Raw genomic sequence first — 17,730 nt, 5'->3', positions numbered from 1 at the left:
ACCAACCATGATCAATGGACTTCAGTGAGGAACTCTAGGTTAGGCAACGCCTCTTTCCCTATTGTTTCTCTCTCTCTCTTTCTCTCTTCATATCTCATGCGCTATGGTAGGCACGTATGTGGTGTAACTAAAACAAATAATAATGGATGAATAATCAGTTAAGATCCGACGCACCGCTTTTTTTTTCTAGAGTCCTTCTAGCTTCTAGGCGGCCAACCCAACAAGCTACATCCAACAACTACAAGTAGCCCTCCGTAGGATGTCAAAATAGGAAAATTGAATTTATTATCGTGGACGCCTTTATGCCTGGGAAGGTTATCTATCTATCTGATTAGGTATATAGCCTACCCGTCAGATAAACGAACACGTGAGACCTAGGGAAAGAGAGCCTTAAGCCTTAGGGCAGCCTGAGGACGGTCACAACCATTCATTCATTCAACTTAATAATAAAAATTTCCGAATACCATCGATTTTCAACTCTAAGCAGACCCATCCAGAAATTCGGGATCCTCCTCATTCCTTCGATTTCCCCTCATCAGATCCGATTCCCAAAAAAAAAACAAAAAAAAACGTCATGCTCCGGACGGAAAATAAAAGGACCCCTCACAAAGTGGTCATCCGCCCCTCTGCAGCGATGATCACGGGAGGCAATCGGCGTGATCAACATCGCGAGAGGTCAATGGCAAGTTTTACTATCTTTTTTACTCTTCGACATTTCCAAGGAATCAAATAGCTTCAAAGATATATCCAGTACCAATATACTGCTACTCTCCACATTCCATCTCCACATCTCCGCACTCTATTTCCCCATACGTACGTACCTAAGTACATACCCACACACACCTAAGCAGATGCTACCATTCCCAAATCCCTTAGCCCTGCAGAGTTCATTCATTGTCTGATAGATTGGGGAAAATATCCAATTACTTGTTACCCCCCACAAAGTATCAACCCTATTAGCCATACGTGATCAAGTGTTAATACAATCCAATTCGATTACTACTATTTCTCTATTTTGTAGAATATTATCGTCACATTGGGATTTGGCAATACTGACTATACTCGCTTCTACGTAGAGTCCACCACCCACTTCACGAAGAAGAAACTATGGCGAAATCAACTTAGAGACGAACTCCCTATTCTTTCAATTCCCACTTGAACTACGCCTAGAGGTATACCAATACCTATTACGTTCTCCGGACCCCGTCATGATATCTGCGCTTCGTCGACAGGTTTATGTGCGACGTCCAGATTCACCAACGACCAACGGCTCAAGACCTCGACTCATTCCTCTTCCACATCGCCTACCCCACGTCCAATTTCTACGAACATGCAAACGGGTAAATAAGGAGGCCACGCCAATCTTATATGGCGAAAACAAATTCTTCGTGGCCTGTGAGTTACGTCCATTAATCATATCAACTATGCGAAGATGAGATACCGTATTATATAAATGCTAATTGAATCGGGTACAAATCTAAAGTAGGCGATGGAGTCAACCAAAAGAGCCTCAAAAACTCATTCTTATGGCACCTACGACAATCAACCCTTTCCAGCATAACCTCTATAACCTTCCTCCAAGGATGCCAATGCAAAGGTTGGGTTACAGCTTGTCGCGTTACTACACGATATTTAATGGATACCAAACAATGGACAACGACCGGCCCTCAACTAGCTCGCCTCTGCTTCCTTCACTACAGCCAACCGCACTGGCTCCCATTAGCGAAAAATGTCCAGGAAACCCACGAACACATCCGCGAGAAGGTGATTTCGAATGACCCAACAGCCTATTTCTCTAGCTACTCCTGTCCCTATTGTCAAGACAGGTACGGTCAACCATCTAGCCAACCCCCAGCCGATTTGCCACCGCTCGTCTTCTCGTAGCTTCATGTGCTTGCTCGCTTTATGATCGGATATCAGTGATATTGTTATTTTTTTTTGGCGTTGAAAAGGTTAGGTATGGAAAATCCACGGGGTACGGAGTTTTAAAAAGTGTACTGGGCGCAGCTGCCCACTCAATTACCATCTCTCAAGGTAATTCAAGGACATGGTGTTAAAATCCTAATAAATGATAATCATACAAAGCTACGGGTAGAGCAGAGCCTTCTTGGTGAAGACGAAGTTGCTGAGTAATATAATGTTTAATCCCAAACAAACCTACTTGCTCACACTCCCTGTAGAGATCAAATGGGATATTTATACAATCACTTATCGGCTTTGGGCAAACTATACGATAAGGCAGAACACGGCTACTACACGAAAATCAATATCGAAGTATTGAGAATCTCGGTCAATTAACCTTGACAGATTCATTAAAAGGCAATACATTAACTTTTCTGATACCGGAAGTGACTGTCTAGAATGCACCCGCAAATATGTCTCGGAAAATCTACGCTTTTCGTCGCTATGCTTCGCACGTTTTCACCGCCGCCCATAGAATACCTAAAACCTCACCCACCCGTTTATCTCTCTAACATACCCAATACCGCGTATCCCAATAAGGATCCCGTTACACCAGAAACCTAGGCGCAATTATAGGTCTTTTCGGGGGCCATGCTCAGGCTTATGTGTAGTCTCGTAGTCCGTGTGGACATAAGCTCGCTCGATGTTAGGCAATTTCTCTAGTTCGATTTGCAGTCCCTCCGAAACGTCGTGGGTGTTTCTAAGGGGCTCGTCGGGATGCATGACGATATCGACCTCGGCGATTAACCTAGGACCAGAGTGATACACTCGGACAGTGTCAATGCTCTGGATAGAGTCCGAGTACGTGACGCAAATGTACGTGATCAACTGTTGTATGTCGATATCGGCCGCTTTGCCGACTAAGGTCATGAATTCGGTGAATGCTTGGTGTAGCCAAGCACCACTGATGATAACCGATATAATGATAGCGCCCATGGGATCGATCCACCAGACGAGCTTAGAGCCACCAACGGATGTCAACACACCAAAGCCGTTGATAAGTAGGTCATTACGATGATCTTGCCATAAAATATTCACCTGACTATACTTGTCCTTGATGCCCCAACAGTAGAAAAATAAAGCAAGTTTTGTTGCAAAAGCAATGCAAACCGCGAGCACTGAGGGTAAGTGGAAGTTGTTAACTTCAGCACCCGTGCCAACGCGGGTTGCGATGTCCTGGCACGAAAAGGCAATCAAGATGGCAGACACGGCTGTCATCATGAAGCAAAATGTAATGTTGCCGACTGTTTCTAGGCGTGCCTTGCCGGATGGGAAGCGGCTGGGATCGACACGCTTCATGGCATGTTGAGTAAGAATCAGAGTCGCATTGCTTAGCGGGTCGAAGATGGCGTCAGCCATGGTGGTGAAGAGCGAAAGGGAACTCGACGATACAGCACCGTAGATTTGTAAGATAGATAGAATAACGTTTGCCGCAAAGGAGCCTTTCTGGGCGATCTGAAATCGCAAATGATCTTCACCAGCCTCACGCTGAGCCTCGGCTTCATGCTCCTCAACCGATTTGAGCATCTGCTTGATCGTATCATTCTGCTTGTGATAAAACGTTTGAATCTTTCGCGCACGAAAGGTGGATGCTATCTTGCTGGGATTGGAGTCGTCTCGGGTTGTGCGCTTACGAGCAGTGTTCGCCTTGATCTCGTCGAGCTGCTCGGCTGTCTTTAGAGCCGAAGAAAGATTGTAGGGATCACTGCCCCTATACCGTGCGTTCCCAGTTTGAGCCTCGACATCTGTCGCAGTCACTGCAGACGGATGGCGGGCAATGGGCTGTTCACTGCTATCGTTCATGGCTTCTACTCCTGTGCTGGTAGCGTTTTGGAAGGAATCGCGAGATGGACGGGGTGGTGAGACAGGCGTGTGTGCTGAGGACCGCAGGCTCGCTTTTTCATCATTTGCATGCGCCTGTGACGCAGTACTAGGCGAGGCTTCGGAACCCATGTTGAGCGAATATTATCTTCACCTATGGCAACAGCCCTTGAGAGTGAGCTCGGATATACGACCGGGGGGTCCAGAGATAATTCCGATCTGCAGGTGAGGATTTAGATGCCTAGGGCGGGATTGGCGAGGTGGGATGTGGTATGTGGTATGCAGAAAAAGAAAGAGGAGTATTTAAACACCGGCGCCACCGCTGATGTTAGCCTGAGTTTGATATTTTCAGTGATTCTCACCGGTCAAACCGCTACTGACGCAAAAGTTAGCTAATAAGTCCAGGACATAGTTATTTTGATCCCTTAATCACCTCTAATTGGGCCAAGGTGAATTTGGGGTGGCTAAAAAGATATTAAGCATTGGAGCACAATTTAAATAGAGCATAGGTATAAAAGGTAGGGGGAGGGATGATATGAAAAAAAAAAAGAGGAAAAAATACATATACTATATATTAGAAAAATATACAAGTGTAACTTATCGTCACATAATACAAACTTCCTAGATAGGAATGAAGAAGCTTAAAGCTAAGACAAAAAAAGGAAAAACTTCACCGCTATGCTCGGATTTTCGATAATGGCACAGCGATACACTTGTAACTGCTGTTAGCTATTAGCTTACCTATCTCCGTACCAACCTACCTTATTATACAGCTACCCACCTATTAAGCTTCTCTGAATTGTGAGCATGACTGGACCCTTCCCTTTTGTGCCTTCTCCCTTTTCTTTCATCATTACAGTGAATATACTGTATGACAAACACACAATGCTATTAGCTTCGTGGCAAAGAGCTGGTGTGTGTGTGTGTGTCGGGACGGGGACGGAAATGGACACGCCCAGAAAACCGCCAACTGCGGCAATATAACACGCGCGCAGATTAGCCATTGTGATTGATTGATTTGCATGGCGGTCGAGTATCCATATCCATTGTCCAGTACCTAATGTACCTAGGTATGTAAGCCGAAGGTGGAGAAATGCATTATCTGTGGTCGCTAATAATAAGACAATCGCTAGTCTAATTGCACAATATGTATACCAAAGAGTCACGATGAATATTGGTTGATGATGTTGTAAATTGTAGAAGTTAAGGTGAAGTTGGATTTTAGAGAATTAAGATGATAATTATTTACAAGGGGCGATAGGTATAACTTTAAATAGCAAGGCAAGCACAGCTGCAGCATCGAATCGTCTCATCAATTCGGCCACTACCGGAACATGCCTGCCCAAATTGTCCAAAAAGGTGCTCGATTTTAGGTACTTCGGTACAATTCTATCCTAATTCATGTATATTCCACGCCAATTGCAACAATAATACACGATAATATATTCTAAGTGGAGGCTGATGGATCCCTTACCTCTTGGCCAATTCAGTACCGAAAATAGGTATGATATCAAGATCTACAGGAAATCGATTAGATGACTGCCAGAGGCGAATTCAACGCAACATATTATTCTATCTTGTATAGAACTCTCGTGTGCTTCAGGCAGTAAATATGCCAATACCAACGACAATCCTAATTAGTTGTTGATTTACCATAATCGCAATGTAAAAGAGCATTGTAGTCATCAATCCAACCTCTCCCCCCCCCTTCTCCTTCTCTAACGATTGCCTTGCATGTTATACACGACCAATTCTAGGGGTATCATAACTCATCTCCTATGCTTTCACCGTCTATTCCAGGCATCTGCACGTCGGAGAGGATGCGCCTCAGTGTTTAATACCCACTCATCCAGATTAGCCAGATCCCAATCGCCGAAAATCAAATAGAAATACTTCAGTGTTTCCGCTAACCAGAAGCTTTCCATACTGTCTACCTGTTTGGGATGTTTTACCGTAATGTCATCAAGCGCTGCCGCGGCGTACTTAGACCGCGTCCATTTCTCGACAGCTTCAAACATGGCCCAAGCCTTTTCCATGTATTTGGCTTTTCCTGTCAAGCGATACATCATGAATACTGATTCGATGGCTTCCGGTCGTAGAATATAACGGCGATCATCGACCTCAACCATACCTCGAGGTAATCGCCGAGTTTCTATGATGCTCTCCACCTGTTGGTCGGAAAGCGTGTCGCCCTTGGTATTTTGGCCCCAGTACTTTCTCAAAGCTCCGGTCCAACGCTCTTCGCTCCACTGACAGTCATCCTTCGAGGTGTCAGGATCACAAGGAATAAAGTGGAAGATCTCCGGTCCGATGCCTGAGACGGTCGCATTATATGACCATACGCAACCATCAGTCAACTGTTCGGCTACGTCTAAATCTGCTGGACGTTCGAATATCTTAGCAGCTAAGCCTACCATGCCCCCCGCAAAACACGTTAAATGCTGCGCTACTGGGCTAGTCACAACTTGCTTATCACCATCTGACGAGGTAGTGATACGGGCGTCACCAAAGAAAAGTAGAGGGGTATTATCCGGGTTTAGAGCGCGACGGAGAAGATGCTTCTTTGCCACGTCAATGAAAGCATTGTACATCTTTCGTGGTTGATCAAGAGCACCTCCGAGCAACAAGTACTGCTTCCCTAAATACTCGTAGGTACTATCACTCATTCCACCTAGAGTATACGAATCGCCGCTAGACTGAATAGGCGTCTTCGAGGCATCAATTATGACTGGCCACATCCCTGGGAGTGTAGTTTGTTTTTGGTTATTTTCTAACCCGTCGGAAATCCTTTGTGCAGCGTCGTAGTACTGCATGTCGCCAGTCAACTGGGACAACTTAGTAAGCTCGAGGCCGAGTGACCCGACCTCAGCAAGTAAAGAATATCCTCGTGCCTTATATGGCTCACCCTTAGCATACCTTTGCCAAGGGAATCGTGTCAGAGGCATGTGGTTGGGCGTGTCAAAAGCTGTCATCACCAAATCGGCGACCTCGGTCGCTTTTTTGAGAAGACTCGCGTATTGACCGCCGCTAAGTTCGTATGCAGCTAAAAAGCCTCCAAGATATCGAATTACCGTCTCGAAAATGTTGATGTCTCGTGCCTCCGTAATGCCGAAATCAATCTTGTCGCAGGCCTTCACCGCGAGTTCGAAATCTTCCTTCATATCGAAGAGCCATAGGCTGTCTAGAGAATCGACAAGGGTTGCGGCCCAACCACCGAAGGGATCCTTGTGTAGTCCCGAGATAGGCTTGATCTCATCATGGCCCCACGCGTATTTCTTATACCCATCCCAACTATGCTTGAAACTGCCTTTGATTGTAGCAAGTCGTCTCAATCGTGTTTCTTTCTCGGCGGAGGTCTCTTCGGGCTTCGCGGCTTGTACACGAGGTATACGTTTGGTTTGCTTGTTGGTCGGTAGGGTAGCGAACTTGTCTACAGGATAACGAGGCGGTCGTTTCTCCCACCTAAGACGTCCGGATCCAGCAGAGTCTTGGGTCAACGGTTTACTTGGGGTATGTCCATGATTGAATAACCCTGCGCCATCTGGCGGGCTCCAGCTGTAGTACCAGGACCCAAGGGCCCAGATGGCAATAACGGCGAGCAGTACTCGAACGCGACGAAACGCCATTGTCGCGATTTAATGATGTGATTTATCCGGCAGGGCTTCAAAGCTAGCAAATGCTGTCGAAGAGATATGAAGAGGAAAAATGCTCACATCGCTCGAGGCGAGACTAAACTATGTAGATTAGCCTGGAGCACTGACGATGGGGTCAGCTTTCCAGGAGGTAAGCGTAGGAATGATTTTGAATTTGTAGTTCAACATCAGACGTTTCAATGATCGATTTCAACTAACCGCCCCCAAAATTGGCCGAGTCAATACCGTTATTCACGGAACGAATCACTAAGCATACAAGTAAGAATATGATTAGGACGTGTTATTTAGAGTTCGAAGCAAATAAGAAAAAAAATCAATAAGAATAGGGGTTGATTCAAATGGTGGTAGGAGCTTCCCTTGCCAAACTGGCGGGACCTTACTTCAAGGTCGCATCCCGTTCTCCACTCTTGACATAGTTAGCGGAGTTACCCATCTGAGTAGGTGATTTATGTGGCCCAAGCTCCTTACGATAAAAAACGCATCGCTGAAGCACGCTAATAACCTTAAACCTTAAAAATCAAAATGTTGGCCTTTAAAGATTGTTATGGGCGCATCAAAGTTGAATTATCCCAAAATATGTCTATATTAGTTAGTGTATAGTTCTACTTGTGTGTAATGATACCGGCCATTTATTCTGAAGTAAGGGCTGTTTTCCGTGTGGTCCCTCATTGAAGCAACTAAAGTGATTAGCTGCCGAGGAGTTTGATTTGTTTGGCGGAGAATGGCCAATCCCAAGCGTATCACATCTAAATGCCATTTGTGATTTGTATAGCTCCCTTTAGAACCTTAGACTGACGACAGCATCTATGAGTGACTTTTAAAGACAGAAGCCAGTTTTGATATTAGACTTGTAACCAGGTATATTAATGCGAAACTACCCAGCTACTGCAGTTGACTTAACTGTCTTAGGGGAATGATTTCATACTTTGAATACCTATGAGGTGATTATAGCTAAAGACGCTTTCTTGGGCAAATGGTTTTCATGGACCTGATAGCTTGCTATAAATGAAGTAATGCAAATGTCCCTGAGACAGTAAGAAACACTGTTACGTTGTGGACAAACTATTGTAGCTGAGGTAGCCTGAATGACAAACATTATAAAGCGTAGACTCGTATATGTGTGAAGATTTGGGTGGACATGCTATCCTGGTTTTACTGGTATTCTGGAGACCTCCCTTAGCATTGACTCGCCTATCTGGCCCTGGTTGGGTGTGACGGGAGCTACTCGCAGAATGCTGCCGTTGTCGTTATCGCTACTTTCCAACACGCAAGGGAGTTGATGATGTTGGTTAGTAGGGAGCGAGATGCAATGAACGGAAATATCCTTCATCACTTGAAAAGGCGATCACAATAATCATGATCGACAATAGCGATCATGCGAGTTTGACGAGAAAATACTTCAAATCGCGTTTAAGTTGCCATATAATATTTTATCGGGAAATGTAGTCAAGAGAGCCATTGGAAGAGAAGACGCTGCCCATCTTCCAGCCTAACACCATTATAGTGTATACCCCCGGGACTGAGAAATTATCAACCCAGTCGATAGTATTCCATCGGTGACAACCCCGTCAAAGAAAGGAAAAGGTTCATCGCAACGTAAAAGATGGGTATGACGATTAACGAATTAGCGAAGGTTCAACCAATCCCTTTTCCCCTTTTATTTCTGCATCATGAGCTGGACAAATTCGTTATCTATGGTTGTGCAAGTTAGCAAGGTAATATGTAGATATTATGTAATGGGTAAGGGTCTTTACAGTCGATACGGCCATCACCATCCTGGTCGGCCTCACGGATCATCTCATCTACTTCGTCATCGGTGAGCTTCTCTCCGATGGAGGTCATAACGTGACGAAGTTCGGCGGCAGAGATGAAGCCGTTATTGTCACGGTCGAACACCTATTTATGCATCAGTGGTTGATTATTTGCACATAAAAAGGCGGATATCGAACCTTAAAAGCTTCTCGAATCTCTTCCTCGGAATCGGTGTCCTTCATCTTGCGAGCCATCATGGTAAGGAACTCTGTGCGACATGGAATGTCAGCCTTGTTTCTAGTATTGTGTGACTTTGCGCCAGGCAGGAATGGTATTCACCTGGGAAATCAATTGTTCCATTGTTGTCGGCATCGACTTCGTTGATCATATCCTGAAGCTCAGACTCGGATGGGTTTTGACCCAGCGATCGCATGACGGTGCCTAGCTCCTTTGTGGTGATTTGTCCTAGCAAGCATGAAGTCAGTCGATTCGGTCTATTGGTGTGAAGATATGATGAAGATTAAGTCGAAATTGTGGGAATTATCGATATCGATCTTGAGTAAAAATAGGTTGATAGGGGGGGTTGGCAGTCGTTCAACTTACCATCGCCGTCCTTGTCCTATATAGCTGTTAGCGAGAGTACGTCATCAACATTGAGGCAGCTGGAAGCTATCATCAATGATTAAAGAAGATAGAGTGTATTATAGACTATCAAGGATGACTTACAAAAAGGGAGAACGCCTCCTTGAACTCGGAGACTTGCTCTTCGGTTAGAGAATCGGCCTGCGATGGTGAATACAAAGTCAGCGCCCGTTCCTATTTTCACCTCTTGGGAGCCCCTCATCGGCGGGGTACTGTGTCTGGGATTGGCGGTGACTGTGAAGCAGGACGCACCATGATTGAGCTGTTTTTTTCAAGATGCAAGAAATAAGTAGCTACGTGTGATGTAGCAAAAGAACTAGTTGTCGCTTGTCGTTTTTGATTTCGTAGTTACCGCAAGAAATGTAGTGTAGATTGCCAAGGAAGAAGAGAGGACCTCTTTTCGTTTTGAGAAGCGTCAAGGATTGAATAATAATAATAACAAGGCAGGGCTGGATTTCATAAAATAGTGGGGGGAGAGTGAATTAGGTGGAGGGGCCTACGGTGCCTAATGGATTTATGTACTTAAAAAAGGGGGGAACGGTCGAGCCTTTTTTAGTTTTGGGCGTTTGAGAAGTACATAGAAACATAGAAGAAGCAGGAGTCAGGACTTGACTGGAGGCAGCCGAACAGTTCGCCTTGGGCTTGGCGTCTGGCAGTTCTTTGTTACTTTTTTGTCGCCTGATAGCGGTACATATGTACATATATATGTACTATGTATGAATAATATGCATAATGTAGGTAATTCGTCAGTCCTACGAAGCAATAGGACTGCACAATTAATCAAGTACTAAAGTCCTGTCCAATAAAATTTATGTCGTGCGACTTGAATCCTGTACATATATGTAATAGATGGCCTGTGCGCTGCGTCATGTAGCTCATCCAATCTACATACATGTACCTAAGTACACAAATACAGTACGTTAGGCTGATTGCACCTTACCGTAACGTTTTCAGAAACGTTCAAATGCTATTGATTGAATTATCTTAATCTATTTGCGGATAACTCGTCAGCCCTGCAACCCAAAAAAGGAGGCTGCTCTTGCTGTTGCTAATCTGTTAGTATCTATGTACATTAGTACTTTCTTCAAAAATTGGTCGAAGCTACGTCAGCTGTAGGGAGCTGGCTGGCTGGCAATCTATGTACATCTAAACTTGTACACTATTACATTGTATTGTCTATCTCGTTGCTCACTTATCATCATATTACCAATTTGACTGGTTTTTTCTTCTTATTACCTTGACATAGTAACCCTACCACCCAATTCCTCTTACTATCCTCTCAACCGATATTAGAATAGTCAAAGTGAGGGTGTTCATCCCTTCTATCCGCGTCCGCCATGTGGCGAGACCGCACCAACCTGTAAGTAAGCTAACCAGCCAAAAAACCCGCCCAGCCCATCGCTTCCGATATTTGGTGTTGTTTTCTTCGAAACTTATACCAAAACTTTGTATAGATATATCTCCTACCGCCAATCCTACGCTCACCACCCAGCGAAGAAGACACGGTACGGTCCGGGTCCCAGTACCCCCGGCGGAGGAAATGGGTTCTCGGAATTCGGTCGCGGTAGCGGCAGCGCCGCGGCGGGTGGTGGCGCCGAGGATCAGCAAGGCTTACTATCGGGTGCCGACTACCATGACGATGGCGACGCTGTAATCGAGATGGACTTATTGCCGCCGCGCTGGGCCGACGTTAACGACGAAGTCTCGGACCTACTCGCCGACATAGCCCGCAAATCCCAAACCCTCGAGCGCTTACACCAAAAGCATGTGTTACCCGGCTTCGACGACGAAGATGCCAAGCGCGCAGAAGAGGCCGAGATCGAGCGCCTGACACAGAACATCACAAAGAGTTTCCACGAGTGCCATCGATGTATACAGCGCGTTGAGCAGATGGTCCGCGAGGGCAAGCGCAGCGGTTCTATGACCAAGGCCGAGGAGACTATGGCCAAAAATATACAAATAAGTCTTGCGGCGAGAGTACAAGAGGCTAGCGCTGGCTTTAGAAAAAAGCAGAGCGCATATCTAAAGAGTAAATACATATCAACTTCACCAATATATCAATGCTAACCTAATGTTAGAACTTCGCGGCATGTCCGGCCTGGGCGCCGTATCACCAGGGGGCGAACGTAGTGCGACGCCTCTCGGGAGCACAACGAGTAGTAGCTATGCAGCAGACCCATCACTCCTCGAATCCGACGCAGACCGATCATACTCGCAATCAGCATTACAACAAACAACACACCAAAAACTGCTTCATAGTAACGATGCGGCGATCCTGCAGCGCGAGCGTGAGATCGAGGATATCGCACAAGGCATCATTGAGCTTTCCGATCTCTTCCGCGACTTACAGACCATGGTCATCGATCAGGGTACTATGCTAGATCGCATTGACTACAACGTTGAGCGCATGGCCGTCGACGTGAAAGGTGCGGACCGTGAGCTTGTAGTCGCCGCTGGATATCAAAAGAAGACCACTAAGCGCAAGCTGATATTACTGCTCGTACTGCTCATTTTCGGCGCCATAATACTTTTAGTTATAAAGCCCAAGAACCGCGGTGGTGGAAGTAGTAGTAGCGGCGGAGATGGCGATGGTGGTGATGGAGGGTAACGGGGAATGTTTCTTTTTTATAGGCTTGAAGGCTGTGTAGGAAGTACGGTATTTAAAAAGAACCTGGCCCGAACCATGTCTGAGCCATTGATATTAGACATCAAGCGACTTATCGCAGGTACGGGAGGCGTCAATGAGACCTATGCTATGTACCAAATAAGTTCACATAAATTTTAATTTTATTTGTATAGGTACACGTCCCTCTATCTATATTCTATGCGAATCTGCGGGTATCTTCATTATGTACATGTAGGTATAAGAACAGCGCTTTATATTACCATGCGAAGTTGAGGTGCCGTTCTCCCCATACTTCGTAGATACTTCTTGTCTTTTGCCATTGCTTTATGGCCACGAGCATAAATTTCTGCCCGTAATTTCTCAATTGGTGGAAGGAACTCTTCTCCCCAAGCTTCGTCGAGTAAGGATTTCATTTGTGATAATGTCAGAGTATTGCTCGCTCGAACCACTTGCAAATTCCTTTTAGTTGGATAACCAGGCCCGTAAAGAGTAACAAGGCGCAGCTTGACCCAAGTAGCCAAGTGCTCTGGATCTAAGAACAAGCCTCGATCGCGAAGCATCCTCAGCAGTCTAATCGCCCGCCCGCCGTTAAAATCACCTAGTTGGCGACGACTCAGTTGTAAGGTATGGATTGACTTGCTCTGGTCGTTTATAGATGAGTGAAACGAACAACGGACGATAGTACCGAGAAGTTTGCTGTCAAATATTTGGCGTAATGGGTGTTGTGGTGTCTGGGTTGGCAAATCTTGAGGTATATATACGCCGAGAAGGTTTTTAACACCAGAGAGCGGCTTTCTCATTGGCTCGGGGATGTCTTCGGGATGTACTGGGACGAAACCGGGGCGTGAAGACTTGGAGGAAGCAAACATGTCTACCAGTTCAACGCAAATTTTCTCTAGTTCGTCAGTCCGTTCTTGTCGAGCGAGACAAAATAAGAACTTTCTCCAGCAGCGAACCGGGACGGGAATTTCCATGGACAATAATTGCCGGCAAATAGGAAGGTAAAAATTAAGCGAATCTGAAGAGATAAAGGTAGACTTGGCCTCATTGACAAAACTGTCAAAAATTAAATGGGTTTGGTCGCAATCGATAGTGATACCCATAGATCTCATGTCATCTAGGAGTTTCGAGAGTCTCTGTCGGTCCTTTTGTTGGATATATACCCGAGCGAGCGCATTAGCCGCACCACGCACCGGCTTTTCCATCACGACCAATTTCGTGACGAGGATAAGACGATACGTCCGCCAATCCTCTGATTGCGCCGCCGAAACAATAAGCCGCGCCTGCAGCTCGGAATCGTCGAATACATCTGGATGAAGGTCACTGCGTAAGAGATCCAGAAGGAGTTCATCGTCCTTGACCCTGGCTAGATAGGCTACTAGTCTATAATAATTCGAATCGGCGACTGAGATCCCGTGTTCCTTTAGCTGTTCTATGCGGTCCAATACACCATCCGAGGTTCCTTCTCTCAGAGCGATCGATTGTAACGATAGTGGACCGATTTCTTCGATCCCGAGAGCTGAAATCGTTGATATCGCTATATTTAGGCTAACCCAAGAACTAGCGAGCCACTTAGCACCCAATTTATCATTGTATTGCTTCACTTTAATACCAAAGGTTCCGCCATGTACACGGTTGACGAATTCTCGAGATAACTCGATCCGCTCAGTATTCTCTGGCGTCTCAAAATTGACGTCGTGAACGGCAACAGATTCGTCGGGGTGGAGTTGTTCGTGTGGAAAATACCCCTGTAATAACCTTAGGAAAGACCGAGCATGAATGGGCGCCAATGGCGTATCATCATGGCGGATGCAGAGACGGCGCCACTTTCTTGCTAAATGAAATTCACCCAGGTCGTACAAGTAGGGGACGATAGCGTCGTACAATCGGCGGTCAGGGTTTACAATGTAGAGCGACTCGAGAGTAGGAGTGCGATAAAGTGCGTGGTCGTTTGCAAAATGCTTTATCATGTTCGTAAAGTCTTCTACGCCGGGATAGAAATTTGGTGTTAGTCGTAATTGCCACTGTAGCACCTGTTGATGTTGATGAGTTCGCAGAAAATGCGTCAAGACCGTCGAGTAAAGTTGGGGCCATTTCACTCCGTGTCTGTCGTACATCCACTCGCTGTACACCCATACGCTTGTTAGGAATTTGCGGTCGTTTGATTTCACAGCAGCATCCAAAATTGTCTGCCAAAAGACAGGGGCAAGTGGGTCTTGGACCTCATATAGGGACTTACGTCCCCAAAGGCCATTCCAAACGCTTCGAACACCGGCATCTCCATTGATTCTCTTTTGGTAATCTAAGAGACAGGTCCATAAGGTAAGATCGCTGCGATTTTCAAAATTATCCACCAGTAATCGTCTCGGCCATGCCTTAGCAGGCCCACGCCGGTCAAAGTCAGATTCAACCGCAAGACGAAGAGGATTGGTCAAGAGTGCTCTCCATTTTTCAAATAGCTCTGTGTCTTGAATTAACAGTGAACCCGATCTCTGCTGCGGGGTGGTTAAAGCCTGTGTCGCCTCAAGGTCTCTAGGGATCCCGGATGAAATTTTGTTGAAGGTAGCTCCTAATTCATGAAGGGACGCGGCCGAGATATACCGTTGGCCATCGTTTTTATATCTCTGGGTAGATAACCGAATTTCCCGCTGGTATAATTGGCGATGAGGGGCATGAGAAATCCGATGGAGGACAAAGAAATTCGGCTTCACATCTCGTAGCCCTATTCTCACCATTCGCATTACTGCGACACGGTTACATGAGATTCAGCTGCGCAGCACTCGTAGAAAAAAAAGTGTTAATGTTGGAGGGGTGGATCGGCTGCGACAAAAGATTTAAATGGATTAAAGTTCCCAAGCTTTTGATAGTGGCTTAAGATAACCAGCCGCATTACATAAGCGAACTAAGAAGCACCAATGGAAGTGGTCAGTTATTGTCACTATTTAGCCGGACTTCTAGCGCTTAGTCATTAACTAGAGCACTTCCCTATCCGAGCATCCAATCATTCGATTCTCGAATTGCTTCATTCAAGTTCGACAAAAGCTCAACAGAAACCAGTAAATCTATCGCCAGCCTCCGAACTTCTCTCAAACAACCGCAAAAATGGGGTATGTGTATATCTCATGTCCCAATACCACCTAAACACTCATTCCGAATGCCAATGGCCTTGTTCCGTACCGTCACAGGCTTAAATACCTTCAAGCGTAACCGAGTTAGCTTCGTTGACGTATGCTAACCACGCACGTAGACTTGTCGACGCCCCCAACAAGGTGCCCCAGCACCAAAAGAACTACCAACAAGCCTATAATCAGCACACCCGTCTGTGGAGGATCGTACGTATCTAATTTCATATGCGTTCTCCCTATTAAACCGAATGTCGATTAACCGAATATATAACGCAGGGCGCACGAAGCAACGTTCTACTCATGCCCTACTACGTCCTACTTTACGGAACCGGCGCAGGTTTGTCCTTCCAATATGATCCGTAACGAACGATAAATTCTAAATACAATGACAGCCACTATGTACATGATGGGACGCAAAATCTTAGGCTACAACACGTGGTTCGGTAAGAACTGAGCTGGAAGAACACGATCGGAAACCAAAATGCGGATAGCCGAATTGGAGAAACGAGGGCGACCCTACATGTTCCATAATGCCGAGGATAGACAGTCGTTCGCACAAATCCTTACATTTTCTGCCCTACCGTATTATTTTCATATGTGCCCATAGTCTAAGGAATGGCCGCCAAGTTATTAAAATCAATCCATGACGCCCCAGGCACCGAAAGAGTGCCTGCGATGCCTACTCATCTGCCTGCATATGAAAATGTTATCTAAGTACAGTTTAGGTTGATGAAAGTTTGTCCTTGAGTTGCTGTTAATACAAGCCAGCAAGCTAGTAGACTTCATTCATCATGCCCTTTAGCTATTGCGTACACTAGTTGGTCGGAACACGTTTAGTATCCCTCAGCACCGGGAGCCTTTTCGTCCTTGCGTAGACTCATCAACAGTTCACGGAATCGCTCTTTGCCCGAACCACTCGCACCACCCTTTTGACCTTTACCGCTTACATCAACCAACTTAGAAATGCGTTCCCAACTTGTACCACCAGAAGTGGTATCGTCTCGACTTGCTAGGAACTGTTCTGCATCCTTGCGGGTCTGTGCGATAGTCTTCTCTTTCTTAGTGTTGTAGTTCTCGTAGAAGTCGTCGATGTTCTGTTGCGCCTCCTTAATCGTCTCGGCCTTCTGAGCAGCAAACTGTTCGGCTCGCTTGGCGTTGTCGGCGTCTCGCTTCTCGCGCCACTGCTTGATGACCTCAGGCTCCTCTTCCTCCTCAGCGTATGCGTTGAAACCCGAGTTATAGCTGACCGATGGGCCGGTGATGGTACCTCCAGGAGCAACTTGCTATTATTCAAACGTTAGGAGACAATTCCCTTTAATTAGGCTCGGAAGCTACGAACCTCATTGGATGTGCTGATATCCGGGAACTGGCTTTCAAACTGGGTGCTCTCGCCGCCACTTCCAAGAAGATCGTCAGAAGAAGGGTCCGCTAAGGCGGCAGACTCGTTGCCGGTCGTGAATTGTGTGGCGTCATCACCAAGGAGAGCGCGTTCGCGAGCAAGGAAGTCGTCGGCGGATGGCGAGCCAACTTCTTGGATTCCAGTTTGAGCTATGTAAAAGAAAGGAATGAGTTAGCATGCGGTATGATACAAAATGTGCAAAAAAAAAACAAAATAGGAGCAGTTTCACTTACCACCAGAATCAAAGTCGTCCAAAGACGGGAATCTGTCCGCCATGATGAAATTGGGCAATTCTGTCGAGACTTGTAGGTGAAAATATATGCGGTAGACTTCTAGTGTTTATATTCTCGTTGTTGATAAACAGTATTCGGACTTTTATGTCTAGGCGCAGGTTGGTTGAGTTGTCGCAAGCAGGGTCATGAATTAATTACAAGGCTTAAGCTGTAGCCTCTGTACGAAGTACAGATTTACTCCGAATTAAAAGCACGGTGCAGCTGGTGTTACTGACAGTTCCATATACACTGTACTTGCATATCTTATCGTCGCTGTTCCTGAGGTAACATTAGGAAAGTCCAATGCGCAAGATGATTGGTCCGATCAGCTTATGCATGTGCATTGTTGGTCACGTGACTCCGTACTTAGATTGGCTTATGCTCCACTCCAATCCGCCGCACTCAGAACTGTCTCTCATCGATTTCTATCACCTACCCAAAGCTAGATATTGCAAACAAAAACAGAAGCAAGCAAGCA

At 45.9% G+C, this 17,730-nt stretch overlaps 7 protein-coding genes across 7 annotated transcripts; 2 read left to right on the top strand and 5 right to left on the bottom strand.

Moving 5' to 3' along the window:
• Positions 1 to 411: 411 nt before the first annotated feature.
• F4822DRAFT_181476 (uncharacterized protein) lies at positions 412 to 2,264 on the top strand. The gene is made up of 3 exons (XM_051453418.1): positions 412 to 682; positions 1,077 to 1,395; positions 1,487 to 2,264. Exons 1-3 carry the CDS (start codon positions 575 to 577, stop codon positions 1,882 to 1,884), a joined length of 825 nt encoding a protein of 274 aa, XP_051317092.1. The 5' UTR covers positions 412 to 574; the 3' UTR covers positions 1,885 to 2,264.
• A 1-nt stretch (position 2,265) lies between these two features.
• Positions 2,266 to 4,326, bottom strand: F4822DRAFT_181372 (cation efflux family-domain-containing protein). The gene is made up of 2 exons (XM_051453417.1): positions 4,217 to 4,326; positions 2,266 to 4,159 (listed from the first exon to the last, which is right to left on the bottom strand). The coding sequence occupies exon 2, from the start codon at positions 3,913 to 3,915 to the stop codon at positions 2,533 to 2,535; it is 1,383 nt and encodes a 460-aa protein (XP_051317091.1). The 5' UTR covers positions 3,916 to 4,159; positions 4,217 to 4,326; the 3' UTR covers positions 2,266 to 2,532.
• A 740-nt stretch (positions 4,327 to 5,066) lies between these two features.
• On the bottom strand, positions 5,067 to 7,792 carry F4822DRAFT_396338 (glycoside hydrolase family 47 protein). The gene has a single exon (XM_051457517.1). It carries the CDS (start codon positions 7,407 to 7,409, stop codon positions 5,568 to 5,570), a length of 1,842 nt encoding a protein of 613 aa, XP_051317090.1. The 5' UTR covers positions 7,410 to 7,792; the 3' UTR covers positions 5,067 to 5,567.
• Positions 7,793 to 9,093: 1,301 nt separating this feature from the next.
• Positions 9,094 to 10,085, bottom strand: F4822DRAFT_427166 (calmodulin; the record flags this gene model as incomplete). Its single annotated transcript, XM_051460689.1, has 7 exons — positions 9,094 to 9,128; positions 9,191 to 9,332; positions 9,386 to 9,456; positions 9,528 to 9,653; positions 9,792 to 9,807; positions 9,915 to 9,971; positions 10,044 to 10,085. 7 exons carry the CDS (start codon positions 10,083 to 10,085, stop codon positions 9,094 to 9,096), a joined length of 489 nt encoding a protein of 162 aa, XP_051317089.1.
• Positions 10,086 to 10,796: 711 nt separating this feature from the next.
• On the top strand, positions 10,797 to 12,617 carry F4822DRAFT_396318 (t-SNARE). The gene is made up of 3 exons (XM_051457516.1): positions 10,797 to 11,190; positions 11,285 to 11,859; positions 11,909 to 12,617. Exons 1-3 carry the CDS (start codon positions 11,168 to 11,170, stop codon positions 12,436 to 12,438), a joined length of 1,128 nt encoding a protein of 375 aa, XP_051317088.1. The 5' UTR covers positions 10,797 to 11,167; the 3' UTR covers positions 12,439 to 12,617.
• On the bottom strand, positions 12,618 to 15,270 carry F4822DRAFT_396316 (uncharacterized protein). Its single transcript, XM_051457515.1, has one exon. It carries the CDS (start codon positions 15,195 to 15,197, stop codon positions 12,708 to 12,710), a length of 2,490 nt encoding a protein of 829 aa, XP_051317087.1. The 5' UTR covers positions 15,198 to 15,270; the 3' UTR covers positions 12,618 to 12,707.
• A 1,144-nt stretch (positions 15,271 to 16,414) lies between these two features.
• Positions 16,415 to 17,256, bottom strand: F4822DRAFT_427163 (clathrin light chain; the record flags this gene model as incomplete). Its single annotated transcript, XM_051460688.1, has 3 exons — positions 16,415 to 16,864; positions 16,921 to 17,129; positions 17,214 to 17,256. The coding sequence occupies 3 exons, from the start codon at positions 17,254 to 17,256 to the stop codon at positions 16,415 to 16,417; spliced, it is 702 nt and encodes a 233-aa protein (XP_051317086.1).
• Positions 17,257 to 17,730: the final 474 nt, after the last annotated feature.

The sequence above is a fragment of the Hypoxylon trugodes genome (genome assembly GCF_022578975.1).
Source record: "Hypoxylon trugodes strain CBS 135444 unplaced genomic scaffold F4822scaffold_3, whole genome shotgun sequence".
NCBI lineage: Eukaryota > Fungi > Ascomycota > Sordariomycetes > Xylariales > Hypoxylaceae > Hypoxylon > Hypoxylon trugodes.
This window is presented reverse-complemented; position numbering and strand designations above follow the sequence as displayed.